General features: G+C 44.8%; 1 protein-coding gene across 3 annotated transcripts in view; it reads left to right on the top strand.

Moving 5' to 3' along the window:
- NKAIN4 (Sodium/potassium transporting ATPase interacting 4) overlaps positions 1–26,753 on the top strand; it is a 73,335-nt gene that overhangs the window by 22,353 nt on the left and 24,229 nt on the right. For all 3 annotated transcript variants that reach the window (XM_019548249.1, XM_019548247.1, XM_019548248.1), the window contains exons 2-3: positions 14,199–14,336; positions 17,486–17,566. In XM_019548249.1, the coding sequence (XP_019403794.1) occupies positions 14,199–14,336; positions 17,486–17,566 (219 nt within the window). The remainder of the gene's footprint in view (positions 1–14,198; positions 14,337–17,485; positions 17,567–26,753) is intronic.

Here is a 26,753-nt window from a genome sequence, read left to right as displayed (position 1 = left end):
CAAGCTCCAACAGTAGGCACTGCGGCTGGCATAGTGGAGCCCTGGGTGTGCACTTTCTTTTCCTCTGGCACGCTATTTGCACACTCAGAGCCATTCTAAGCCGGCTAATTTTGGAGGTTTGGAATGAGCTGGGCTGTGGGGAGTGGTGCTATCACCTGGGTTAACTCTGCAGTGAAGACATACCCAGAAAAAGGCAGCTTTCATAGTGCTGCAAGCAGGCACATCTCCAAAGAGTCACAAAGCACTTTGGTGGGACTTACACTTGTGCTCACGGTTAAGTATGTGCTGAAGTGCCACTGCTGTCGGTAAGGAGATGCTGTGCAGCGATGAGCAAAAGCAGTGCTTCGAATTGGCACAGCAGTGGGGCAAAAACACTGCTTAGCTGCTGCTGGTGGAAGAGGAGGAAGCAAGGGGAAAAAATCTGTAAAATCCTGGTAAATTAGTCTGTTTGGGCTTGCATTTTATTTAAGAGAGAGAAACTCTTGCTCTGCCTCCCTGCACCACCATCCAGCCCTGCCAGGCTAAATCTGGGGAAGCAGAAGTGCTAAGAGCACTTTTTGCATCCTAATGGGGAGGTAAATTTTTCTCTGCCTTTTTTGCTTTTCTGGAAACAGATGCTGTATGGGAAAGGGTCCATTTGTACAGTAATTACCAATGGAAAATTCCAAACTGCTGATCTCTCTCTCTCTCTCTCTCTCTCTCTCTCTTCTTCTTCTTTCCTTTCTCCTCCCCCCACCTGCATTATAACAAATGGGCCTCTATTCTATGAGCAAAGCTGAACCTCCACAAAGGCAGATCCTGATTCCTAGTATTATTTTTATATTTATTATTATTATTATTATTATTAATAATATCATGTACATTATCCACCATTTCTCACCCACTCTTAGTTTCCTTTTAATGGATTCCCTTCTGTTGCTCTAGACTCTGCAGTGACACGAGGCTGATTTGTAATGTAAATTGGCAGCCCAGTGTAAAGGCGACCTGCTAGAGCACCGCAGGGCTCTAATTATAATTTTCATTAAACTCCTTCTGTTTACGAAAATGCAAGCAATCTGGAGCTGCAGCAGGAGCAAAAGGAAATTAAAACAACAGTACTGCGTAGCTGCAATGTCACTGAGGGTAACCCTGCCAGCTGTGTAGCAGGGACTGAAAGAGGACCCTGCCCGGTCCTGGTGGACAAAGTTTAGAATAGAAGTATTGCTCTGCCTGATACAATATGGGCATGCACAGTCTAATCCTCCCTCCCACCAAGTAACCCTATATCCCGGCTTTGCAGAAGTTGTTTTCTTCTGAGACCTTGGCCTGTGCAAGTGTTTTATGTGTGATCCATTCGTGACCTAAATATAGTGATCAGCTGCTAGGGCTGTGCTGAAAACTTAGAGGAATGATCCTATTTCTGCTGGAGTCAGAGGTAGGAGCTGCCATTTACTTCCAGAGTAGGATGGGGCCATCAACTCTGCAACTTGGATGATGGAGCTTGAGTAAAGAAGAGGGGAGGGTCTGCTACGCAGTGCAGTCAAAAACCTGGGTCCTGCACAAATGACTGGTCACACCCAAACCTTGTATCCGAGCATAGCGAAGTCCATCGCAAGCAGTAGTGCATGTGGTTATCTGCTGAAGGATAACCTTGCCCTCGGTCCCAGGCAAAATCAACAGAGACATAGTCTCTCAGGAAACTGCAAGTCACTTCACAGTCCAGCGATGTAACTGTTGAGTTAGACTCATTTTGGCAGCTTTCAGTTGCCCAGCATTTCCCAGGGCCACTATAGCAATAAGATGGATCAATACAGCCCTGGCTACCATAGACAAAGGTGTTCCCCATTCGAGAAAAAGGCTCCAGTAGACAGAAGTTGTGGCAGGACGAGATATTTCCAGCCTCAGTCACATGCAGATGGCAATAGTGGGTGCTTTGGGGCATGGATATGTCTGTGGTAGTCACTGCTGCAGCGATCCAACTTGTTGCAACTGTAGGCTTTGATGAAGAGTTTCCTGGAAAGCACTGGGCAGAAGATCAGGCTGCTGCCCTCACCCTGATGGGTTTTCCCCTGGAGGGCACAGCTGCTGACCTTTTCTCTTGGGGGCCAATCCCACCGCAGGGGCTGCCTTCGTTGGCAAGCTGCACAAGCCTGGATGAATTTGATCCGTTGAAAGTGCAGTGAGATCCCGCGATGAAGGATGCTACTTGGAGTTCAGAGTAGATACTGCACCGATGAGGGGGAGGATCACGAGGGTGGTAGAAGGATAGTCTCACCAAGATCAGTGCATCGTCATGTTACTCCAAAATTTGGAAAAATATGCTTGTAATGATTTTTCCATGTAGTAGGCCCTCCTGAGCCTGAACACGGATGTTTCGAACCTAGGAAGTATACGATGGATATAGAAAAGGGGTGTGTTAGCATGACTAAGCATGAGGTTAGTATGACAGATGTAGGCACGGGCTGCTTGCTCAGGTTCATGCAGACTGTCCTGTGAAATGCATGGGGGACTGCATTAGCCTGCATGCCAAAATCCCAGGGCAATTCATGATTAACGAGTGTTACAAGGGATTATCACCCCTGTCATCTGCTCAGGAAGAATATTCAAGCAACGTGATATTGCTAACCAAGGAAAGTAGCCTGTGCATCCTGTCTGGGTGGAAATGACGGACGCGTGAGGCCCCTGATGGGCAGGATGCACACACTGCAGTTTCTCACTGCAAGCGCCGTGGGGGCATTTTAGATGGCAGAACATGAGGAGGGGTGAGCTGCAAGTCTAGACCAGTGATTCTCACCCTTTTTAGACACAAGGCACCCGTCATTACACTCAATAACTTGTGTGAATTGAGCAACATCCCATTGAAAAATTAACTTATTTTATTGCAGTGCTTACCTCTTTGCGAAAGGGGCAGGGGGGGCAGGGGAGCAGCCAGGAAAGGACGAGCCTGAGCCTGTGCTTAGCTGATTTTTTTTTTCCTCGCACCTTGGGACACCCTTCAAAGGATCTTGCAGCTCCCTGGTTGAGAACCGCTGGTTTAGACAAAGTCAAGTAAGTCCGTTTCCAGTTTGAAAAGCTGTTTCCTTCTTCCTGCCTTCAAATGAATGCTGAAAGTTATAATGTGAGAAGCCTTTGACGTCCCAACCCGTGCCAGATAGCTCTGTTATGCAGACCTCCCTCACAAGGCTGAAACCTTATTAGTGAATATTAAAGGTCCATTCTGGACCATTTGTTCCTGTTATCAGAAGCATTGTTGCGTTCATTGAGAGCATGTCCCTGATCTCTGTTTTACTCCAGGCAAACAGTCATCATGCTTTATGAATCATGTGCTAATACAGATCATCTGTGCTTCCTGTTTAGTTGCACAGGTAGCCTGAAAGCTATAAGCCCAATTAAAATAATTGGCACAGTAGCTGCGCTTGAAAGGGTATGACAAAAAAAAAGGCGTTTTAATTGCTGGTTTGTTTTAATGAAGCTTTCCAATTTGGTTTAGACTGAATTCTGTGATGGTGACAGAGCAATATTCTGACTGACTGTATATTTAATAAGAGCTTAGTATACCTCTGGGGGGGATTCTTTATTATATCTGGATTTACAAATCCAGGCAGATCTAAGGTAGCATTCATTGTGTGGGGGGGGGGGGTTGTTTTTCATTTCTTGGGAAAGTAACTTCAAATGTACTGTACTACGGGGGACATGACAATGTCTAAGCTGACAATGTGGAGCTTTTCAAAGACTTCCCTGCAAAGCTTGCAAAAGTACTGCCAACATGAATCTGAATTGCCCTTTGTCAAATTTGCCAAATCTGTCCTGTTTTAATTTGTGAATCTTTCAAAAACTGCTGTGAGCTTGTAATTCTTGCTTTATGAAAGTGCTGGAGGGGGTCCCCGTGCCTTGGCATTTGGTTGAGTGCATTTAGTTTCAGTTCCTGGCACCCTAAGAGCGAGGAGAAGCAGCTTGTGCACATCAAGCAAGTCCAGTGGTATTGGATTAAAGTGAAAACTTTGCTCGTGCTGTATTCAAGGACTCTAAATGAGGGGAGTACAGCATGTCTGCTCAGTCCTGGTCTTAACAAAGAGCAGGACACCTGCTTGCTTCAGCTGTATCTGAATCGTATTGTGATCAAGACCCCCAAGAATTACAGTCAGATCCAAACTGTTCCCGTGGCACACTTGTCTATTCACTCAACGTAATAGGAGATTCACCAAGAGACTTCTCGGGTCTAGTTTGTAGGGTGAGCTTGCACCAGAGGACAGTTTCTCACTCTGTTCTCCATGATAGAGAAGTGCTGTGATGAATGCTGGGTATAAATAGTGCAACTTTCCCAAATGAAGTAGTTTTTTTTCTCTCCCTAACTCATCTGTGTTAGAAAGCTGCTTCATTGAACCATGACAAAGACCTGACCCGAGCACAGTAAAAAAAAGAGATCTTCTCTTTGCTGGGAGTTTTTAGTTAAAGTGTTCCTGTTTGTTATAGCATTCTTTTTTAATTGAAGTTTCATTTTGTGGCCGCTGTTCTTGAAATGATAATATTTAGTACCTATAAAAATGGTAATGGTAGCAACAATTAGCTCAAAAAAATGCTTAAATAGGAAGTTAGAGGTATGTTTGCATGCTATACCCACGTCTGCTGCAGCCCCAAGTTGGTTCCCTTAGCTCAAACATACATAGTTCCTGGTTTCCATAGGTCCTAGGTTTAGTCTCCAAAACTATCTCCCATTCAGGGCATTGTGTGTGTGTATATACAAGTACAATACAAATATTTCCCAAGCAGTCCCTGAGATAGGTTAGTCTTGCATAGATAATTTCATAATGACTAGCCCAAGACCACTGTCAAAGCTTGGTTTATAACTCTTGCAAAGCAATAAAGAAAAACCCTTTTGTAGTCGTTCCGGATGAGTGAGGGGAAGGCTGTAATGCTCTTTTCATGGGAAATTATTTTTTCCAATTAGAAAATTTAAATTCCTGCAGATATCGTTGCACAGCTCTGCCTCGTGTTCTTTATAGTGTTCAGATGGCCTCAAACAGGAGCAAATCTCCCTGAGGAAATGTCTGGGAAGTCCATGGCATATCATTAATATACTTGATTCAACAATCAAACCTGTGCCACTGTTGGTCCTTTATATTAAGGAACATACCCCTAATGCATACAGCTATCTGATAAGGGCAGGGATTGCATCCCTTGCGACTTGTGTAGCTCTCACAAACCAAAGAAACCTTTTTTTGCTTTTGGACCTGATACAAGAACAGTTGCATCTTTTTCACCTTAGTGGCTGTTCTGTCTGTCACAAGGGTGTCGATAAGACTTTGACCATAAGGGCAGGCAAGATATTTGGGAGCTAGTTGGCATAATGGGCTAAATACATTGAATTCCAGAAAGCTGGGTTCACATATGGACTTGTGTCACTAATAAGTTGGGCAACTTCATCAGTGAATTTTTTTGTCTGCCTTGCAAAACCACTGGTGAATTTATTTGGGATAACACCAGTCTCTGAATGTGTCTACAAGCTTGTTAGGGTTTAGCTTCTGGCTGCTCTTAGACTCAAACCAGGCAGCCATCTGCACTGAAAATCCCTAAGCTCAGCCCCAGAGGGAAATGCAGCCCAAGCCTGGAAGATCACCTGAACTTCAAGGCATGAGGTCAAAGCTGCCCCTACTTGCCTCCTCGCTTAACCCTTCCTGCAGGGTGTTTGCAATTCACTAGTTGCTAGAGGCCCCCAGGAAATCCTCCAGAAGCAATCCCAAAATTCCTAAACTTTATTTTCACCCCTCTGCACTCCAGTTTCTATCTCTACTGCCCCGGATAAGAGCCGAGAAGAGAAGGTGGCAAACTGATTCCTAGAAGGTCTTCTCAGGGAACAGGAAATACAGCATGCAGCAACTGCAAAGTAAAATATAGTTAGGAAGAGGTGACTTGTGGCTCAGTTACTTAAGGGCAACCATCAGGGTTGGCCCTAAATATTAATGGAGAGATACCCTCCGTTTTATTGAAACACAGCATCGTCAGTGCTATACGAGCATTTGCGAACCAAAGCTTAGCCACATACATTCCTCCTAAATGGGAGCAGTTTATACAGTGTCTGCCTTTCTCTAGGTTGCTCTTTCAGGCCTGTAGGTTCACAGACCCTATATTCACCCTAAAATTGGGAACAGCAACCAAGCTCCTTCCCAGTCGATATGCTCTGTGTGTACTGGTGTTTGTGTAACAGCTATATCCTCAGCTAAAACACGTGGATTCAGTCTCATGACATACAAAATTACAGTGTTTCTCAAGCAAGAGGCTGAATGAGTTACGATCGAAGCACAAAAAATTGGGATTCCACCGAACTTGAGTCCCAGCTTCATCTCATTTGTTTACCGAGGGCTGAGCACAGCACACGGGTGACAGCACAGACATGTGGGGCTGAATACTGTACTGCATGCAAACATATCCTTACCTCCCGGAGTGTTTTCTGGAAGGGGCCAGCGGCACACTGCACAGGGATGAGGCCTTAGGATGAGCGTGGGGCTGTCAACTTGAAGCATGATCCCGTGGGTGGAAGATCCTTAGCAGAGCTGAATCAGAGCAAAGGGAATGACTAGGGTGTGGAAAATGCGCACACAATTGTTTAATAGATGGTTGCTTAGTTGCAGCTACTTGCCCTTTCGAGCCCCTAGCGTGACCCAGACTTAGTTTGGCAGCATTCATAATTAGAAGACTTAAGATATGACATTTGAGCTGAACCCTTCCAGGCCCTTTAATACTTGTATGAGCTGGGATGTAATGATCCTGAGGTGGATAAACAGCTCCATGGGAGCGAACAGACCAAACTTAATAAAGAATGGTGTTTATTTTATTAAATGGCTATGCTGACCAAACACATCTTGGAGACAAAGTGACAAACAGAAGGTTCCCATTCAATTAGTCTCTTGACCTCCGCGGCTCAGGGAGGGATGCTGGGAAAGGAGCTCTGGATCACAAGGCCCCAAGGAAGGTTTCCTTGACGACACTTAGTGAAGAAAAATGGGATTTCATGTATGTAGTTGCATATTAGGCTGCAAGATGCTGACTTGGGAAGCTTAGCACCTGACAGAATTGAGCCCTCACCATGTAAAGTGGCCAGTGGAAAAAAAAAACCCCAACTATTCTTTTTCTAATAAAATTAATTATTGAGTTTCTTTTTTTTTTATGTGTGAAGGCAAATTTACTGAAGAAGAGAGTGGATGTATAGTTTAAACAAATAACCCCATTATCCACAGAATCCAACTTGTCCCCACTGCAATCCACCGCTAGACAAATGGAGCATAATTTTCTGCTCACTAATAATGGATTTTTTTCCCATCATGCTTAGGCTTGGCATGAATTATTTAGGCTTACAGTTGTTTTCAACAGTTTCAAAGAGAAGGAAGTAAAAAAAAAAACCCCAAGTCATTCTAGCTGCGAAACAGATGGCCAATATTGCCAAACCTGAATGATAAGCCAGGCTCTGAAAATCAGTGTTTTAACCATCAAATAATATTTGGGTTGGTTTTTGGTTTTTTTTATTTCTGACATTTGAACTATCAGTCTTATGTTTTTAGCTTCTTCTTTTTTCAACTTCTAGGGCTCAGAGCCCCATTTTTAAAAATATAAATTGGAATTCTCTCAAAATCACAAGACTCCAGGAGCTGGGACTTAAAGGAAAGGCACAGTATTATCAGAGCTGCCCAAACTTTGCACAGAGCTTGACCTTGCAACCTTTTCTAGGCCAAAAACATCGACTCCTCCTCTTTCCTCTCCCTCCCCATGAGGTTCTTGACAATTTTGCCTAAGAACTGCAATCTCGGGGTCCTACCGAGGCCTCCTTCTATGGCAGTTCTTGCAGCTTTCAAGTTGGTTGAGACTTGCAACAATGGTCAAAGCAATGAACAGTCTTGTAAACCCTGAAGCCGGTTGGCATAAAACCAAAAGCCAGATGAGTGAACCAGGAATCGGCCAGATGGCCCTGGAAATAAGTCATAGAAATGAGGGGGTGATTGAATAAGTGGCTCTGACTGGATCTCTCCCAAGTTAGACCAAAGAGAGAGTATTTCTCAAGTCAAAAACACAGTCTATTTTAAACTGTAGGCACACAGTTCCTCGGGGATCCTGGGCAGGTTTTAGCTGGCTGAAAGGGGCCAGACTGCTCCTTCCCATCTGCTCCTCTTCCTCAGTTGCTGCAACTTATATTTCAGTACCGAAAATTAAAAAACAAAACCAAACATAGACACATTTACTTGTTAAAGCTGAGCTTAAAACGTGTGAGATCAGCTTTCCTGATCTGAGAGTGCAGGGTGGGGGTGTACACGCGTGTCAAACTATGCCTGCATAAACTGCCATATACCCAAATCCTGGGTCCTTCTCTAGTCCCCGGCACAATCAGTTCAGCATCTTCCAGATGCTGATCATTTCTTCTTTTTAATTTTTTTCCAAGTGACTTCTGAAATGCAGCAAAAGACAGAGACCTGAAGCAAATAAGATTAGGGGGGGTTAAAAGCTAAATAAATTACCATGAATCAATCTAATTGCTAACATGGCCTTCATAGCAGGATAAAAGTGATGTGGAGTTAAAGGATTGCAGGTGACCTCAGACCTCTCCATTAGGCTCCTCCCTACAACACCTTTGCTTTTGGGGCTGGTGAGATGGGGCTCGTCAGGGAAGACTCCCAGGAGGCAGAAGCATGGAGGAGGGGAGTCGGGAGCTAGGACTGGGAGTATTCTGCGGTGGCTTCAGAGCCGAGAGAAACCGGATTGAGCAGGAGCCTCCCTGTCCGTTCAAAAGCCGAGAAAAGCATAGTCAGAAGGGAAAAATCACACAAAGAAGAGCATATAGACGGGGGGGGGGCAACCTTTAGGTATAAACACCTGGACCCTAGAAGTATGTGAGCAAGGTGCAGTCGTTCTGTGCCCTCCCGCCCCCGCCACTTCCCCTGCCCTCGCTCATACACTTTTGTTCGATGCTGTCATTTTTTTCCAAATCCCTAAGGATCTGGGTCAGATAGTCCCATGGCTGTTCAGGCATTTCTCCATTATACAAATGTGTGTCAATCTCTGGGGTGGGTTCCCCCCCGTACAATTAGCTGTGACACTAATGAGACTGGCACGCAGAAGGGCCTCTTCTTGAAAAGGGCAACAAGTAGAGCTCATCAAAGCTGTTCCTCTAAAACTTTTTCTGGACAAGAATATCCCCTTGTCTGAGCAAATCACTTTCATAAAAAGCTTCTTTTTTGGGTGGGGCGGGGGTTGCCCCAGATGTTCTGCTTTTTTAAGTACAACCCTGGAAATGTCAAAATGCTGGGGTTTTGTTGTTTAAATTTTTGCCTCTCTCTGCCACCACTTTTCTTTATTTTTTGCCATAAAATGTAACATAATGAAGGATACTGTGATTTCAGGGGTTTCCGGATTTCCCCCACTCCCCAACCACTTACATTGCTTCTGTTGTCTATTCTGTAACTCTTTCAAACTTCCTTGGGTTTCCATCGGATAGAAATAGCAACAGAAAAATGAAAAGGAAATGAAAACAAGAACCTTAAATGAATATTCCCTGGTTTATTTCACTAAGTAGAAAAAGAGGAAATGAAAAGATGACCCCACTCCCAGGAAAAGAATTGCTACCAAAATTTTCCAGGAATTACAAATTATTTTGGAAAATAATTTCCAAAATTAAAGAATTAATTTTGTGTTTTTAACCCTCGGCAATGAGAAGTTCAACACTCTGAGACACTTTTGCAAAAATCATTTTTTCTATTTTTCATCCAGCGTTATCGATGAGGCTCATCCTCCATTTTAGCTACAACACCCTTCTCTAGTAACACTTCAGTACCACTGGATGATAGGCATCTCCATATTGTGCAAGCTCCTGCTCACAACTTGGGAAGAGGAAGCTTGCTACATGCAAGTTGTATGATTGACCTTAATTCATACAAATTAGACATCTTATGCTGCCTTCCCTATCACTACCAGCTGTATAAATGAAGTATGGCCCAAAAGAGAGTTTTGTGGCTGGTTTCATTTGCCTAACAAATACTTCACATGATTATTGCTCCTCCAGTTTCACTCACGTCAGCAGAACAGTAGCTTATTTCATAAGAGGAAGGTCAATAACAACTGTTCAGATTTTAGCACTGTAACAAATCAGTTGAAGGAAACAGCTTTTTCTTTTTCATTTAATATTAAAAAATGAAAGGAAGAATGCTTTATGGGTTAGAGAACTAAGAACAGGGAAAGCAGGCCTTTTCATAATGGAAATACTCTTGAAAAGTAAGATTCTTCTCTCTGTGATGGAAAGGTCCTATCAAATTTGAAAGGAATGAAAAACATGCAGCTCTGTATAGTTTCCATTTAAAATTGTTCCTTAGAATATAATGAAATAAATGTCTCTAAAGGAATCTTACTGGCTATTTTATAGGATGCTAGGATTAAATTGTCTCCTGCCCAGGGGTGGGCAAAATCCTGCCCAGGGGTAGGCCGGATGCGGCCCACCAAGCCATTCTATCTGGCTCACAGGGCCCCTAAAAATTTTAGAAAATTAATATTTATCTGCCCCTGGCTGCCTGTCATGCGGCCCTTAATGGCTTGCCAAAACTCAGTAAGTGGCCCTCTGCCCAAAATAATTGCCCACCCCTGCTCTAGCCCAATCAGATGGGTTAATGTTGAATAGAAAGACTACGTTTCCCTTATTCCAGAGGAGTTTTCCACAAGAGCTAGTACTCTTAGGCACAAATTTGGAATAGGTTCTATGCAAAGGCTGGATTCCTGGGAAGGAGGTGTCCACATGTGTATATGCACAACTCCATACCTCTTCACCCCTGCTGCTAGTTGCTGGCCGAACTCATGGACTCATCACGGGATGCTAATGGATGTAGTTCCATTTTCCTGCTTTCATGCCTTGTTGCCCAACCACATATTGAGTCCAGATTTACACAAGCTTAGCTCAGTTTATCTACTAACCTTGGCAGAGTTTAATGGTTGTACCCGTCACACAGAGTTGTAGTCCAGTGAATTACATGGCTGTTTATCTATTCTGTTCTAAGCAAATATTTTGTTACTTGTCCAAAATCCTTGGGTAGGATTAAGAAACATCCCTGATGTTGCTTGGGGATTCATTTCACTCAGCTGTATTGCAGCATAAATACTTACTGATTAACAATAACAGTAAAACTTTGCATTGACAGCACATGGAGTCTTTCATCTGGAGTGGCCTTACAGAATATTTATTTTACAGAGAAGGAAAGAGCCACAGGAATGAAGTAACTTACCTAATACTCACTGTTTTTATTATCATGAGAGAGCAGAACCCATTCACCTGTCTCCTGCTCATACCATAGTCTGTTATGCCCACTCCTAGGACCATGAAATGCTTCTTAAATAGGCAGGGAGGGCCAAAAGAAATTGGCTAAAGAAACTATCATCCATTGTGGGAATCGAGAGAATTAAAAAACAGAAAAGAAAAAAACCAGAAATTAAATGGGCTGAAAGTTCTCAAAGTTCATTAGTAAAGTGCAGATCCCAAAGGAAGAGCCAGGGAGGAAGGTAACTGAGTGGGGAAAGGAGAGAGCAGTCTGGGAAAGGGATGTGTGAAACAGAATATAATTCCTAAGATCAGAGGGAGAAAGCCTGCCTGGATAGGGACTACAGAATTCAATGAGTGCAATGAATTGACTTATAAGACCTATGTACATGCCACGATTTTTCCCCTTTTATGCGCTGCAGCTGCATGTCTGTTTGCATGAGCAGGATTTCCCATAGATACTATTGGCGAATCCCTGAACTGATGCCAACAGCAGCCCAGGGACAGAGAAAAGGTACCTCTGCTGTTTCAAGTTTGCTGGGGCTGCATCAGGCCTGATGGGACATTACAGCTGCTCAGAGTTGCCAGCATATAACACCTTAGACACTCTGTCCCTTCCTCCTTGTCTACCATGCTGTGTCTTTTCTGCAGCAGACATGTTGATGCTACAGCTCATGCAGACAGTGTCTTGGACACAGCTCTGTTCTTTCACACAACTGTAAATCTGACCTAAACTATTGAGATGATTTGTCTGATAGGGGCAACAGAGAGTTCATTGTTCCTGGCCCCTATGAATCAAAGTACCCAACAAAAGTCATTGCCAGGAGATGCTGAAGTCCTGTTAGTGTCACACGAACCCATCAGCAGAGGTTCTTTTACGAACAAGCAGCACTTCTTTGAACTGGCAACATATGATTTTGACAATACAGGAACCATCATTTATGGCAATAAAGCCGTGCTGGTTAAGATACAGATCTACCCATTCCTTTCTGGGGCTGGAGGCAAGAGGCACGCTGAATGTTTCATCTTCATACAGCTGCCGTGGGGCGTTATCTCTCCACACCATACAACCCATTGTGTCTCCTTGGATAACGGGCTTAATGCTGTACTGTGGGGCTGTCTCTCTGTGGTCCGTATTTGGGTGCAAATGTAACACAGCAAGCCAATTAAATGCCTGATTGGATGAAGCAGTCACAGTCAAGTGACCTGTGGCCAGCCAATCAGGATTCAGGATTGCTACATGTTATTATGGTATGTGCGTTAATCCCCTACGAGAAGACTAAGCATTTAACCTATTGCTGCTGGTTCTGTTGAGATATAGAAAATCTTTTGCGCTCTGGGGAGGATTCCAAATTGAACTGTGAAATGGGTAATATTCTCCCCATTCCCATTTCAAAGGCTCAGCCTGTTGGCAGAGATGCTGCTTATACCCTGTAACAAGTTTTGCAGCTGCTTCCCCTCTGTTCATATAGATCAAAATATGAGCGTGTGTTACTTCAAATGGAGGATTAACTTGTTTTGGAGAATACAGCTCGATTTGGAGGCTGCCTTCCCCTCCCCCTTCCCCTACACCTCTTCTCCGGTGCAGAAAGCAGTCACTAAGGACAAACAGCTTAGCAGCAACACTTTTTTGATCCCCTTTAACCAGAAACCTGTTTACCTCTTTAAAGTATAGATTTGGCTGAACTCCCTTCAGTCTTCCAAGCCAGTGGTTTCTGCAAAGAGAACTAAGTCCACTGGCAACATATCTGCACACTCTTCCTTTTGGATATACTTCCATTTCTGACATAGTCCCAGTCAAAGGGAAGCATGAAGGTGATTTCCCCACTCTGTCACCCAGGGAAGAGGAGGAGGAATAGCAATCATCTGATAGCAGAGGCATTCCTCCTCATGCTGCTTCACTGGGGCATGGAACTAGCTCAGAAGGATGCAGGGAGCATCTTTAAACACTTTAAGCCGCTGCAAAAAATCTTCCGCTAAGCATACAGGGCAGACCTAGAGAAAGATGCCTCATTTGAGATGTAACAGCTCTAAGTGGACTAAGATCATCCACCGGAAGTATTTAGGGTATGTACTATATATCTTAATAGAAAGACAGAGTTCCTTTGGATGTTCAGATCTATCTTCTGCACTTGCACGATGCCCCTGGGTAAAAGTAGCTATTATGCTAAAGTTAATATTGGCTATTGCTGGTAAGTTTTTATTGCATTTTTTAAGGCAAAAATAAATGAGTTGTGCTAATGCAATCAATTAGTATGCTAATTAGTATTTTTGAATTCTCAGGCTGTAAGGGAAATGTGGTTAACTTTACCTTATCTCCCTGCTCACTGAAAGATTTGAAGCTCATGGCAGGTTTGGCACATATATTTGAGATGGAAAAATGCTTGTTATGAAAAAGTAGGTTCCAGGAAGATGGGGGAGGACTGTCCTCCCCCCCCATCCTGTTGTTTGGCCAATGAATATTTTATTTTAAGGCCTAGTGGGATGTTGAAGGTTGGTGTGAAACTTCACATCTAACTTACAAACACAGCTGTATGTACCATTGCAGCAATTCAGTGCTCAAATGGCCGTTTGCAAGTCTAGGTGCAATCATTTATTCCATCCGACACAAATGTGCGTGTATTTTTGAATGCAGCTTCCTGGAAAAAAATATGGATGTAAAGCTCTAACATTAATATATTTTATCAGCATCAAAAAGATCTCATTTTGATTACCATTGCTGCATCATGCTTCTCCCGGAAAACTGTGTTTTCTGAGGGGGTGGGATGGCTTGGGGGCCTATGCAATGCAACTAGATGTGGCTAAATTTGATATACGCTTCTAGTGAAGAACTGATCCTAGCAACAGCAGAGACACTTGAGCTGATGAAGTGACTCTGAACTTAAACATCGTGAGCCTTGTAACAAGTCTTGAAATTATAATTCCTCTCTTCCAGCTTGCTGCATTAGAGAGACAAGTATTTGATTTCCTGGGATATCAATGGGCTCCTATTCTAGCCAATTTTCTCCACATCATCATTGTTATCCTTGGCCTCTTCGGTACTATCCAGTACAGGCCACGCTACATAGTGGTGGTAAGTATTATTCAAGTTTTTTCTTCTATATTTACCCAGGATGGGGTTAATAGAGTGGAATAAGCCTGTTCATGCACCAATATTATTTACATGTAGCTGGCTGGGCTATATTTAAAGATTCGTTTTACTTTTTCATACCATTTACTCGGTACTTTCAGAGGAAATGAGATTATATTTATTATTTGTACTACAGTATTATCTAGTGGCCAAAACTGAGACTGGAGTCCTACCATACAAGGCACCATACAAATATATAATGAGCAACAATTCCTTCTTCCAAGAGTTAACCATATCAACACACAGAGGGGTTGGAGAAAGGAAATTCTATTATCTCCATTTCACAGAGGAGAAAATTACAGCACGGAATAATTAAGTAACTAATGTCACATAGCAATGGTGAGTGAGAGCGCTGAAAGATGAACCCAGTCTCCTGCATCCCAATGCAGTATCTTAACCATAATATCTTTTCTCTCTAAGGAAATGTTCAAGTTTCAAGGACATGAAACTTAACCTCCAGCTTTTAGTTCTGGTGAAAGATGCCAGAAAGACAGCCTTAGTGTTTGAGGTCTGCTATTTATCTCCACACTTGGTAGAGTTTTGGCAGCAGTAGTGCAAACCTCAACATCTGGAGGGGAGAGACTGGTCTGTTCCCCACAGCCTCCCTGCTGAGACTGCTAACAGCTAGCTGGACTCAAGTGCGTGAGCTAGGAATCCACTCCCAATTGCACAGGACCCATCCATCAATTCACAAAGGCTCTCAGATGATGACAGTCTGTCAGCTGTATTGAACCAGGTTGGATTTGACCAGTACAGACCTCATTTTATCCAATTTTCTATTATTACTCCCCTGAGCTGTCTATTTCTCCAGTTTCCTTTTTTTTTCAACCTCCCTCTGCTGTAAGGAAGTCTGAACGCTCTGGGTTGATTGTAGATCTACATGTCACGCTCGGCCTGGACTATAATAGCACTTGCGCTATTTGTTTCGTGCATTCATCTTTTGCATACATCTTGATCAAACGCAGCATGCTACGATGAGACAGCAACAGTAAAAAACCTCTTTAGGAAGACCCATTATTACTGTTGATAAAGTTATCTCTGATAACAGCCATTCCCTATAGCAAGTCTCCGCTCTAGGCACATAGTGTATCCACACTGTACAGGGGAGGAAAACTGGTATCGAGCAGTTAAGGTTTATATAGCAAAGGGGTGGCAGAGTTGGAGATAGATCTTCCAGCTCCCATGCTGCATTAACTATGCTAGTAAATCAGATGCCAAGGCCAATGACTTTTGGCTCTTTTTCTAAGCCTGAAACATCCACGATTCAGTTTTCCATTACATTTTCTCTTTCTGTTCACTGTTGATTATAATTCATTTGCAACTGAAATTCACTTCTTTATTTTTGCAAGCAGACATTCAGAAATATTTTCAAATACTTAAAATCTGGTCCTGCCAGCCATCACCCCTGACTGCAAGCTCTAGTGCCTTAAAATTGACCTCAGCTCTATCTGATTCACATTTCCCTTCAGCTCAGGCTTTTTGCTGCCAATTATTAAGCAGATAAAACTCTCAGTGACAGGGACTATTGCTTAAATAATAAACTTCTGCCAACTGTCAGGTTTTTTGGCAGGAGAGGGCTTCCCACCACCTTAATCTATGGCAGCTGGTGGTGTGGAAATCAGGGTGTAACTCTGGCACTGTCTGACAACTTACTGGCATTATACTCAGGCCCCTCAGCACTAATGCATGCCAGGAATACTACATGTTGGTGTGGGTGGAAGACAATTAAGCATTGGAATAGAAACACCCACAGGTTGTGATAGTCAGAGTGTCACAGGCAATATTTGGGGGGGAATTCAAGACTTGTCTACGGCAGTTCTACTTATTCCTTTTTTCAGGATTTTTACAGCGTTCAGCCTTCACGCAAACAAAACCGAATCAAATAACAAACTTCTCAGTACATGGGAGAAAAAAAGTGTCATGGCCCAGCTTTGTATTTCAGAAACGGTAGCTGAAGGCCTTCCCCTGCGTCAGAGGAGGGAGGAAGCCTATACAGCAGGGCTTTTCAAGCAGAAGTCATTAGGACAGGTACCGGGGGTTCATTAACCAACATTTCTGTTTCACACACCTGAGACTAGCTCTTCCCATCCCTCTGGAGTGGCTGGTTCTGCTGCTCTAATTCCTCCGAGCCTCCAGCCCCATATTGCTAAATGCTGATCTCCAGGGAAATGGCCTCCATTTGATGATTTAATTTGTATGCTATTAAACATATGCGTTCATATACACACGTTCACATGCACACACACACCATTCATCTCTCCATAGTGCTCTACCAAGGAGCAGGTTACAGGCTTTGGAAACAAAGCTCCCAACCCCTTTTTTTCCAGAATTTAGGAATCATAGGAAAGTAGAGCTGGAAGGGACCTGTCTAGTTCAGCTCTCTGCTCAAGGCAGGATCATCCCTAACTAAACCCTCCCAAGCAAGTGTCTGTCCAACCTGCTTTTGAATTTCAGAGCTCATTTGTCTCCTGGTGGTATTTTTGAATGGGCTAGCCAGAGGTCAAACGAAGCGGCAAGGAGCCTCTGTGCCTCCCATTTTTTCTCCTTGCTCTGTCCTCAAGGACCTTGCATCTCAAGCATTCAGCTCCTAAACAGAAGCCCCTGTCTTTCAAGCTGGGAATGAACAGATGTGCCTCCCATCAGTGTGTTATCTCTAATTATTAGAGCTGCTCAAGACTGGGATACAACCCAGCCGTGGTCTCACTATCTGAACACCAAGCTCCCTGCTCCTGCAAACGCTGCTGGCGTGGGAGGATGGCCTGCTGTCCTTTGACTGAATCAGTCAGCTGTTGCACAGGCAGTTACAAAAGTGAGCAGGGTTTTCTGGTGGTGCTGAGTGACCCTCTCCTGATGGACACAGGCCTGGCCCTCACCCTTCAGCGAACCACCCTGCAGAGCAGAACAGACAGCACCCATGAGCCCTGCTTTGGGAAGCTGGATCGGAGCGCCGTAATCACGAGAGACCTGTAGGTGCATTAAAACCCAGAGAAATGCCCAAGGAACAGGAAGGGAGCGTGGTGATGACGTGAAGCATTTAACTCTCTCCTGCTGTACTTGCATCTCTTAAGTGATGTTGACATCTCCCTTCCTAGTATGCCATCTGGACTGCCGTTTGGGTCACCTGGAATATCTTCATCATCTGCTTCTACTTGGAAGTGGGAGGACTTTCAAAGGTAAGTAGGGATGTGATCAGACAGCAATGTTTCCATCAAAGGAGATGGAAGGAGGAGGGCAGGGGAAGGGGAAGAGGGACTGCAAAGAAGAAATATGCCTGATGTCTTTGAGATTAAAGAGGAAAGCAAGCTACTTTCTGCATCAGCTGAACACTGATGTTCGGCGGCTACCGTGGGGGCTATGTGGAGGCATGTTGCAAGCTTTCTGAAGAACAGGGAGCCCTTAGCATAGGTGTTAGTGGCAGCCTGATTTCCAGGGCCCCCTCTCCATGGAAGTAAAAGGTGTTTCAAGAAGAAAAACAGAAAGTGACCTCTGTGTGATGTATAAGGAACATACCGCGCCAGTGATATCCCTAATGGGAAGTTGCCTCTGGGCATCTGAGATCAATTCTTAGTGAAGGTTCAGGGGTAATTAAGGGAATCCATGAGCTAATGAGGTTGCCCCGGCCATACTTAAAAACAACGGAAAAGGACGTATAGGTGCTCAGGGAGGCAAAGAATAAGGGACTTCCACCAATCGTTGGCCAAAATGAGGAGTCTGAGACGGGGATATCACTACCTATGTCCTGAATTGCTTGTTGTTAGGAATCGTGGCTAGATTGTGGGTGAAAGCACTTGCAACAACTTCATTGGTGATCTCTCTTTTGTTGTCCCATGCTTAGTCCAGCTGAGCTCAGTTTAGAAGCAGGAAGAGGTCTAGGCGTGTAGACACCTTGGACAAAATATCCTCCCTGTCCTACCCCGTTAGCTAAACTGCTATCCATGTCCTTGGGGAAGACGCCTGAAGATCCATCATGTTCTTACATGTGACAACATGCCTGACACTGCTTCTTCGAGGCAGGGCACTTCCCACCTCCACTCCCCTGTCTATACACATACCCTTTTTATTTTGCAAAACAGAAAAGCTGCTCATGCAGACAGGCCTCTGGCTCACAAGTAAGCAGCCATATCTTTTTGCATCTTTATAGCCCTGACCTAAAGCCCGCTAAAGACTCTGGATAGACTCCTGTTGACGACAGCAAGATTTGGATCAGGAAGAGCTGTTTTCAGGATTGCTCTCAGGCCTGGGACAGCCCTTGATGAACACGGCAAGGGCACTGCAGTGTCCGTCCCTGCCTGAGGTTTTGCATGCAGCCATGTTCTAGTCTCCCTGTTTGGAGGGCGGGAAGAGATCCTTACTTTTGTATTGCATCTAACATCCCCCCTTTTTTATGAGCACCTGCAAGAGAAAGGGAGGGAGGCCATGTAGCATTTCTGACCACCTGAGTGCTTCTTGCTTTTATTTCTGACAAGGCAGCCTTGCGGAGATATCTGTGTCAGCAGCCAGCTAATTTATAATGACAAAACGCAGAAAGGGCAGTGAGCTAGAAGGAATGGAGTTTGTTAACTTGGCAGCTAGTAATGACAGCCCTGTAGAGTCCAGACAGGTGATAACTCAGCTGGGGAGGGAAAGGAGAAAAGCACCCTGAGTGCTTCTGCTTTAACAACTTTAATAAATGCCTCGAGGAATGAAAATATGAGCAATGAGGAACCTGTTAAATACCTTAATGGCAGAGAGTGCTTTTTGCAGTTTGGTGCATAGACCCGGTTTTGTGAGGAGTTGCAGGATGAGAGAGAAGAACAGGAAAAAAGAGAGGAACAATTATATATTTATACTGCAGTTGGCCCTGGGAGGGCAAGTCGTGAACCAGAGCCCGCTGTGCTAGACACAGTACAGCGCTGACTTTCCTTCTAGTTAAACTTTGCACCCCATCTTGTGACCAAGCACCAAACAGTTTTATTGCCCAATAAAATGACTAGCAATTCCATTTGTGGTTTTATCTTTTTAGGATGAGGGTAATTATATCAAGTATGTCACCTTGCAAATGGATAGCCTGAGGAGTCAGGAAAGATCATTTCTCCACTATTCAGCAGTTCTCCAATTTTGGCAGACCCCATAGGGTCAAGGTGCATGGCTGCATCGGTGCATTATGGAGAAGGAGGGGGCTGCCTTCCTTTCAGTCTTTAATAGGGGTGTTGGCTTCTAACACAGGGGCCCTGGCCCGCAGTCCCACAATCAGAGTGAGACTCCATTTCTTTCTTCCTTGCTAGATATTCTAGAGTACCGTAAGAGTGGTGAAAATAAGAAATGTTGCTCAGTTTTGCACAGCAGCCGAAAAAGGATAAGGTTGCTTAAAGGTCTGGTATTTGTCCAGATGTCACCTCCAAATTCTTTGAAGATTTCTGCTAACATGCCTGAGCATTTCAGTCACAGGTTGCCTAGACTGCAGGCATAATTATACATGTATACACAGTTCATGCATACTTTCGCCCAGCGCGTGTGTGTGTATGTGTAATCACAATTGTCTGTGTACATACTCAAAATAGAGATATATATGCAAAGACAAGCTATCGAGTCCTTTTAATATGTAATTAGGGAATAGTTATATCATTGCAATGACTATCTGTGCAAAGGCACAGGCACCTTTAAAAATATGGACCTTAATGTCTTCCATGACAATCACATGTTGCCTGGAGTTAAACCAAACTCTCTTCATTTTCCATTAGCGCTAGCCTCATCTGAAGTGCATCAAATTCAGTTCTTTTTGTCCAAAGGGAAAATTGTCTCTGTCCTTCTCTGTATTTTATGTCAGTTCCTTGAAAGAACTGGACTGACAGTTGTGGTGGTTTTTTATTTTGTATTCACCCTGTCATTTTTCATGCTGATACCTTTTCTCAATAGAATAAAGAGAATGAAATACTGTCTCCTGTAACTTCATTAGGTGGACGGCAGACAAATGGATTGTCAGAGAACTGCCTAATAAAGCATGTCCTTGCTTCTCCGGAGTCATCACCTGAAAGGTCTCTATATAGAACAGGTCCTGCGGTACCAGCTCTCCCATGACCATGCTTTGCTAGCAAGCAGACCAACCCTGTGCAAGTTTTGAGCTGAAATATTGCTTTTTCAGCTTCAGCAGATGCTTTTCCCTGCTCACAGTTCAGAGCACACTTTCAGCCTCCTGGTGAAATACTGTTTTGCTGAGCATCCTCCGCAGCTGCTCTGTATCAGTGTAATTGGTGAAGCACATGAGATTCCAGTTTCCAAACCATCATTTTGCTTCCTCCTGCCTTTTTAAGCATTGTCTAGCCATCGTCTAGCTATTGATATAGCCTATCCCTCACTAGCTGGGTGGTATTTCAGCTTCAGCTGCAAGGATCCCAGCTCACTTCTCATTTACACAGACACACCTGAGCTAGTGGGAAATGTCAACCTCAATTAAGAATTAAAATTAGGCTGGTAAAAACATATGTGCTCCCCCACCCTCCTATGCTGCCACATAGACCCTTGACCGTGTAGTCAGGGCACAGATACTCTGGGATGGCACCTTTAAACCTGACTCTGTTGACACTTTTCACCCAGAGCTGCCCATCTGTGGATAGCAATCCTTATTTATATTCTCTCACCCAGAGCTGACACTGGTTTAATCTCAGGACAGTATCTGTCTAACCTTCTCTTGGTAGAAGAGCGTAAGTCCTATTAGCCATAATCAGATTTATCTGCATCTGAAAGAACATATTAGCTCCTCTCTGGTAGCTTTGTACCTGAGCAAGCGATAGGTGGAGGTGGGAAGAAATACATTATTGATACCTACCCCCACCTCCTCCTGAATTCAGAAGTTCGAAAGCTATTATTAAGTCGTTAAGTAGTGCAGTGTTGTCGACAGACCCTTTCAGCAGTCTAATTAATGATAAAAGAAAGCATCCTGCTACCTCGGTGAACTGCAGCTATTCAAGACACACGGGTAGAAAATAAAACCTGGTGATCGTTTCCTGTCTAATTTAAAAGATGCAAAATGATCCCACCATCAAGCTCTCAGGGTTTGCTTAGGTGGGCTGACTTTGCTGGCAGAGCCATTAATGCTGCTTTGCCTCATAATTAATGGTGGGGGGGAGCTGAGAAGGCAGCTAGCGAGAGAGGAAACAGCTGTCTGGTGGTACAAACTGGACAAAGAGCCAGTCTTTCTCAAGCTGATTTTGCGGGCACTGGAGTTGGATTGGGGCTTGCTCCAAATGCAAACACGGAGCGCGTGGTGCAGAAGAAGAGGCAATGAGGAAAACTCTCGTGCGGCATTAAGTTGTGGGGCCATTTGTCTCCCTGCAGCACCACCTCCGAGCGAGCGAGCGGCAAACCGATTAGCAACAAGGTTCAGCCACAGTTTAGATTGAAATGTGATCTTGGCCAGCCCTCAGCCTGCACTTGAGAAGGAGCTTTTATCACTGATTTTGCTCATATTTCTTTCCAGATTGAAGGCTAATGAGGTAGCGTAGCCCATCAAATAGCTGCCTGTCGAGAAACGGGGGAGTGTGGGCATCAACAGGGCTCTCTGTTTCTCACTGTAATAAAGCTAGTTAACTCCTGCCAGCACCTCAGTACTTCCCAATCCATTTCCAAATACTTCACAAGATTTTTTTAAAGTTTTTCTAAACTTGTTTCCTGATACCCGGGGGGAGGGAGGGGGGAGTTAACCAGCTGTTTTTACTGTGATTTTTTCCATTATTTCTAAGAACGGTCCCTTGACTTCTTAGTTTTCACCATAAGGCACAAAAAATGCTGATGGATTTCAGTGGGCGTTAAAATTGGGAAGCTAGGGGAAGGATTCGTTAATGCCTGCTGAAATCTGTCAGTGTTTTTTTCCTTATTGTGAAACCAAGAGGTCAAGGGACAGTTATTAGAAATAATTGAAAAAATCAGAGTTAAAACAGCTGGTTTACTTCTGAGCAAATAGAAGTCAATAACATGTTCTTCGTGGATGCTTTTTTATTTTACTCAGTCTGCACAGGTGTCCTCCACAGAGCTCCAGCGAGTCACACCAGTAACAAAAAGTGGCAGATTTCAATGTCCTACAAAGCCTTCGTTCCTACCCCCTTTTACTCATCCGCTTTTCAAACCTGCAGCTGCAAAAAATCTCCATATATCTCCTTGCAGGGCACTCATGAGGGCACTCATAATCACCGTTGGTGATTGGTATTCACAATGTCTCCGCAGCCGGTGAGCCTGATCGTTTTGTGTGTTTGCCTGCCCGCACAACTCAAAAATGTGCATATATTTTTGCAAACAGCCCTTCAAAGCTGGAGTCTTTATATCACGAGGAATCGCTCAACCTAAGCATGGTTGTTTCCGTTCGGTGACAGCGTAACTTCTGCCCGGGCTTCCAGCCGGGGCTATGTGTTTGCACTAGCATCGAGTGTGTGTACGTGCACAAGTTTGTTGCTCCTCCACCTGCCTAATTCCTCCTCGATAGCTAGCAGGTTCTTCAGGTTATCTAGGCTCGGTTCAAAATGAGGTTCATGGATTGCAAATGAGTAGAGAGACATCGCCTGTATTAGAGGGAAGCAACGGCCAGCCCTATAATGATTTCCAATACGGAGACTTCGGTAGATTTGCTATCCCATTGTTTTCCTTTCTCTTCAGCTATAAGTAGAAGCAGCCTGTTTTCTGTAGAGGTTTTTCCTTGGAGGTTTTTAAGACCCGGTTGGACAAAACCTTGGCTGGGACGATGTAGTTGGGCTGGTCCTTGGAGCAGAGGGTTGCGCTAGATGTGACCTCCTGAGCTCCCTTCCAGCCCTAACTTTCTATGAGAGACCCTGGGGCAGGGAAGGAGTGCTAGAAGGGGCTTTCTGCATCATTTGGGAACAAGGCTTATGTGGGAGACAACCGGCAGAGCTTCGTGCCTGCAGAGGAGGGCTGTGACAGTGAACCTCTCCGGACAAGGACCCTGTAGGGTTGCAATTACTTTGCCTCTATGTTAATAAAGGAAGGCCCTGAGCCAAAGAGCTGGAGCATGATTTTGCCTTCCCTGCCTGGTGCACTTGTCCAGTCCCTCTCAAGGGGGGGTGCAGCAATTTGGGTAGGTTGCAGTCGGTCTCGCCGAAAGAGGCGCTTGGCCGTGGGAGCGCGCGTCCTGCTGAGACGTGGCTATGCTGGAGGTGCTACGGGGGTGCACCAACGACCTGATCCGAATGGACAGGAGATAATCTATGTCTAGTCCATAGGGGAGCCGCCCAAAAAGAAGTGCCTGCTGGGAAAAGCTGGTTAGTGGTTTTTTCCCACCAAACTCCTGCTCCTCTCAGAGGCTGGGAGAGAGGGGAGCTGGCAGCCACCAAACGTCCCTTAGTGCCCACACCAGGCACCTTTCCTTGAGTTCGTTCTCTGATAGCCGCCAATCGAATTATTCCTCACACCCTGCAAAATGCAGATGGTCTTGTATAAGTTGCAGGCTGTTAATAGAGTTTTCCCAATTGTTTTCCCTTTGATATTGGGGTCGCTTCAGCATTGTTGCCACACAACAGCTCTGCACTCTCCGTCATCCGCTGCAAAATACATCCCATCTGTTGCTAGGATTATGTCAGGAGCTTGGCAGCTGTCTTCTTACTTAAGTGTTCACACCTCCCAAGATGCGTTTCCCAGAGCCCACTTGGAGTAGAGAGCCCCACAAAGTACTAGTGAGTGCTAGTGATGAGCTGGATGCTAGCTTGGGGAGGGTATAGAGTAGGGTAGTTCACTCCTGGAGACTTTGGGACCAGGAATTAATGGCATACATGAGCTTCAGTTCAGGAAAATGAAAGTCTACAACATATAGCCCATCCAAAGTCCATTTGAGGTACGGTTGATTCTGTCTCGGGATGGGGGAGTGGAGTAGGTGACCTCTCAGAGTCTCTTCCAGCCCTATTACATTTCTGTTAAAATCTGTCCTTATTCAGATGATAGCTGAATGAGGGTCAAACTCAATCGTCTATCAAGTCCCATTTGCTGTTTGGGGGGTTCATGATGACAGACGAAGTATTACTAAGCTGGGCACAAAGCTGAGTCTTCCCACTGGGATCAAGCTCTGATCAGCGGTCTGCTCAGGGCAGCATCTTGGCTCTCTAGCGGATAAGTCCAGATGCTTTACTAAACGTTCGGAGTTTATGCCTAGGCTGCGGCAGCATTTGGATTCTGGACCAGGCACTTCCATAAGTCTGTGCTACAAAATAAATCCTTCTGCCCCCTGTTCCCGTGCGCTACAAGAGCCAAAAGGTTTCGCTGATTCTACATCAAAGTGACATGTGAGGTCTGCTGGGGTCCCAGTGGCACCAGACACTTAGCACTTCCCTACTAAGTAGGGATAGCTGCTGCTGTCCTTGCTTCCCTTGCTCTCCAGAGGATGCCAAGTTTGTCTTTCATCACTTGAAGGGAAAGGTAACAATACCCTTTAAGCTGGAAGCCCCACAGCAGTGACCACGGTGTTGCAGCTGGTGTTCCTAATTAGTCTGGTATCACTTTCTCAAGTGAAAGGGAAGTGCAGCTATTATTAGAAACGCACCATCTTGATCCCTTGCAAATTCCTCTGCCATTCATGCTGCGTTTCACCATGTGACACCCAAAATTGCTTACTTTAGCTCTCATTGAAGCTGCAATGCTGAATGAAGCAAAGTGAAAAGTAGCTCCGGTGGCAGCGATGATGTGGAATTCATGGGGGAACGTTTCTCCAGCAGCTATTGATCACCGTGGAGGTCGGCTCATCACAGTAAATTGACCCAAGAGGCTGGTATCGACTGAGGTCAATGGAAATCCAGACGTGCAATAAATCTGAATAATGAGGGAAATGTGAGAGTTGGAGATGGGGAGGGAAATTATTAGACGCATTAATAGTTTGTGGCAGAGAGGAAATTGTTCCTTTATGAAGTTCGAAAATGTTTTTCATCTCCACTCCTGTTGTAATTCCTGGATCCTAATCTTGGCAAGCAGATGTGTTCAGACATGTGATTCAGTGACTGGACTCTCGTTCCTACATAGTTATTCTTCTCCTATGGTTTCAGTCAGTTTGCCCAGTGCACAAGCCGACATTTCTGTCTACACTAAGAAATTGAACTTTTGGGGCGATTATAGTCAGTAATTTAGCTCCATGAACCAGACTTGGAAGCAGCTTCGTTGCTGACGGAGAAGTTGTATCTTGTTTGTGCATAAGGGACCAGCATTTGCCACCCTGCAATTTGAGGGGAGAGCAACAAGAAAAGAACGAGCAAAAATGATGTCTCCATGACAGTATAGACGGTTTTTCCCTCCTCAATTAACGGCTGTAGCCGTTCTGGGAATAAAATGCCCACAGCCTGTGAACAGAGACAGAGTCTTTCAGCAGCATTAAGGTAGTGGAAACAGAAAAGTTTCACAAAGTGATAGCAATATAAATCATTAGAGTGAGTTAGAAATTTTCCATTAAAAAAGCACTTTTATTGCAAAATTAAAACATTCCATTTAAAAAGGTACAATTTGACATCAGGCAAATTGAAGGGGAGGTAAAGAGACTGTGGAAGTGGCAGCAGCCTTCTGGGTGGACAGCTGGGAAGCAGAAAAATACTGTTTGGGCACTCTTGAAATGACTACATCCATGCATAGATGCAGAGATGTTTGGGTCGGAAGGGACCTCAGTAAGTCATCGAGTCCGACCCCCTGCCCTGGGCAGGAAAGAGCACCGGGGTCAGACACCCCCAGCCAGGTGCATAAAGATCCCCAAGGTAGGGGAGAGCACCACCTCTCTTGGAAGCCCATTCCAGATTTTGGCCGCCCATCCCGTAAAGAAGTTCTTCCGGATGTCCAACCTAAATTCGATCTCCATCAGTTGGTGGTTGTTGTTCCTAGGGGTGCCCTGGTAAACAGAGCATCTCCTATTCCTTGCGGTCCCCCCCGATGAATTTGTAGGTGGCTACAAGATCACCTCTCGGCCTTCTCCTGCAGAGGTTGAAGAGATCCAGGGCTCTCAATCTTTCCTGCAGGCCCCTAACCATACGAGTGGCCTCCTCTGGCCCCTCTCCATGCTGTCGACATCCCTCCTGCAGTGCGGCGCCCAGAACTGGACGCAGTCCTCCAGGAGCGGCCTGACCAGTGCCGCATAGAGGGGGAGGATCACCTCCCTGGACCTGTTTGTCATGCATCTGCTAATGCATGATAAAGTGCTTTACTGATCACTTTGTCACCCTGACAACTCATGTTCATCTTGGAGTCAACAGTGACTCCAAGATCCCTTTCCGCTGCGGTGCTGCTGAGAAGGTCCTCTCCCCGCCTGTACGCGTGCTGGTGAGGCCTTCTCCCCAGGCGCAGCACCTTGCACTTGTCCTTACTGAACTGCATCCTATTCTCTTCCGCCCACTTTTCCAACCTGTCCAGATC

This window comes from Crocodylus porosus, unplaced genomic scaffold (genome assembly GCF_001723895.1).
Source record: "Crocodylus porosus isolate Cpor-Errol unplaced genomic scaffold, CroPor_comp1, whole genome shotgun sequence".
NCBI classification, from domain to species: Eukaryota; Metazoa; Chordata; order Crocodylia; family Crocodylidae; genus Crocodylus; species Crocodylus porosus.
Note: the sequence above shows the minus strand (reverse complement) of the source record. Positions and strands in the feature narration are given on the sequence as shown.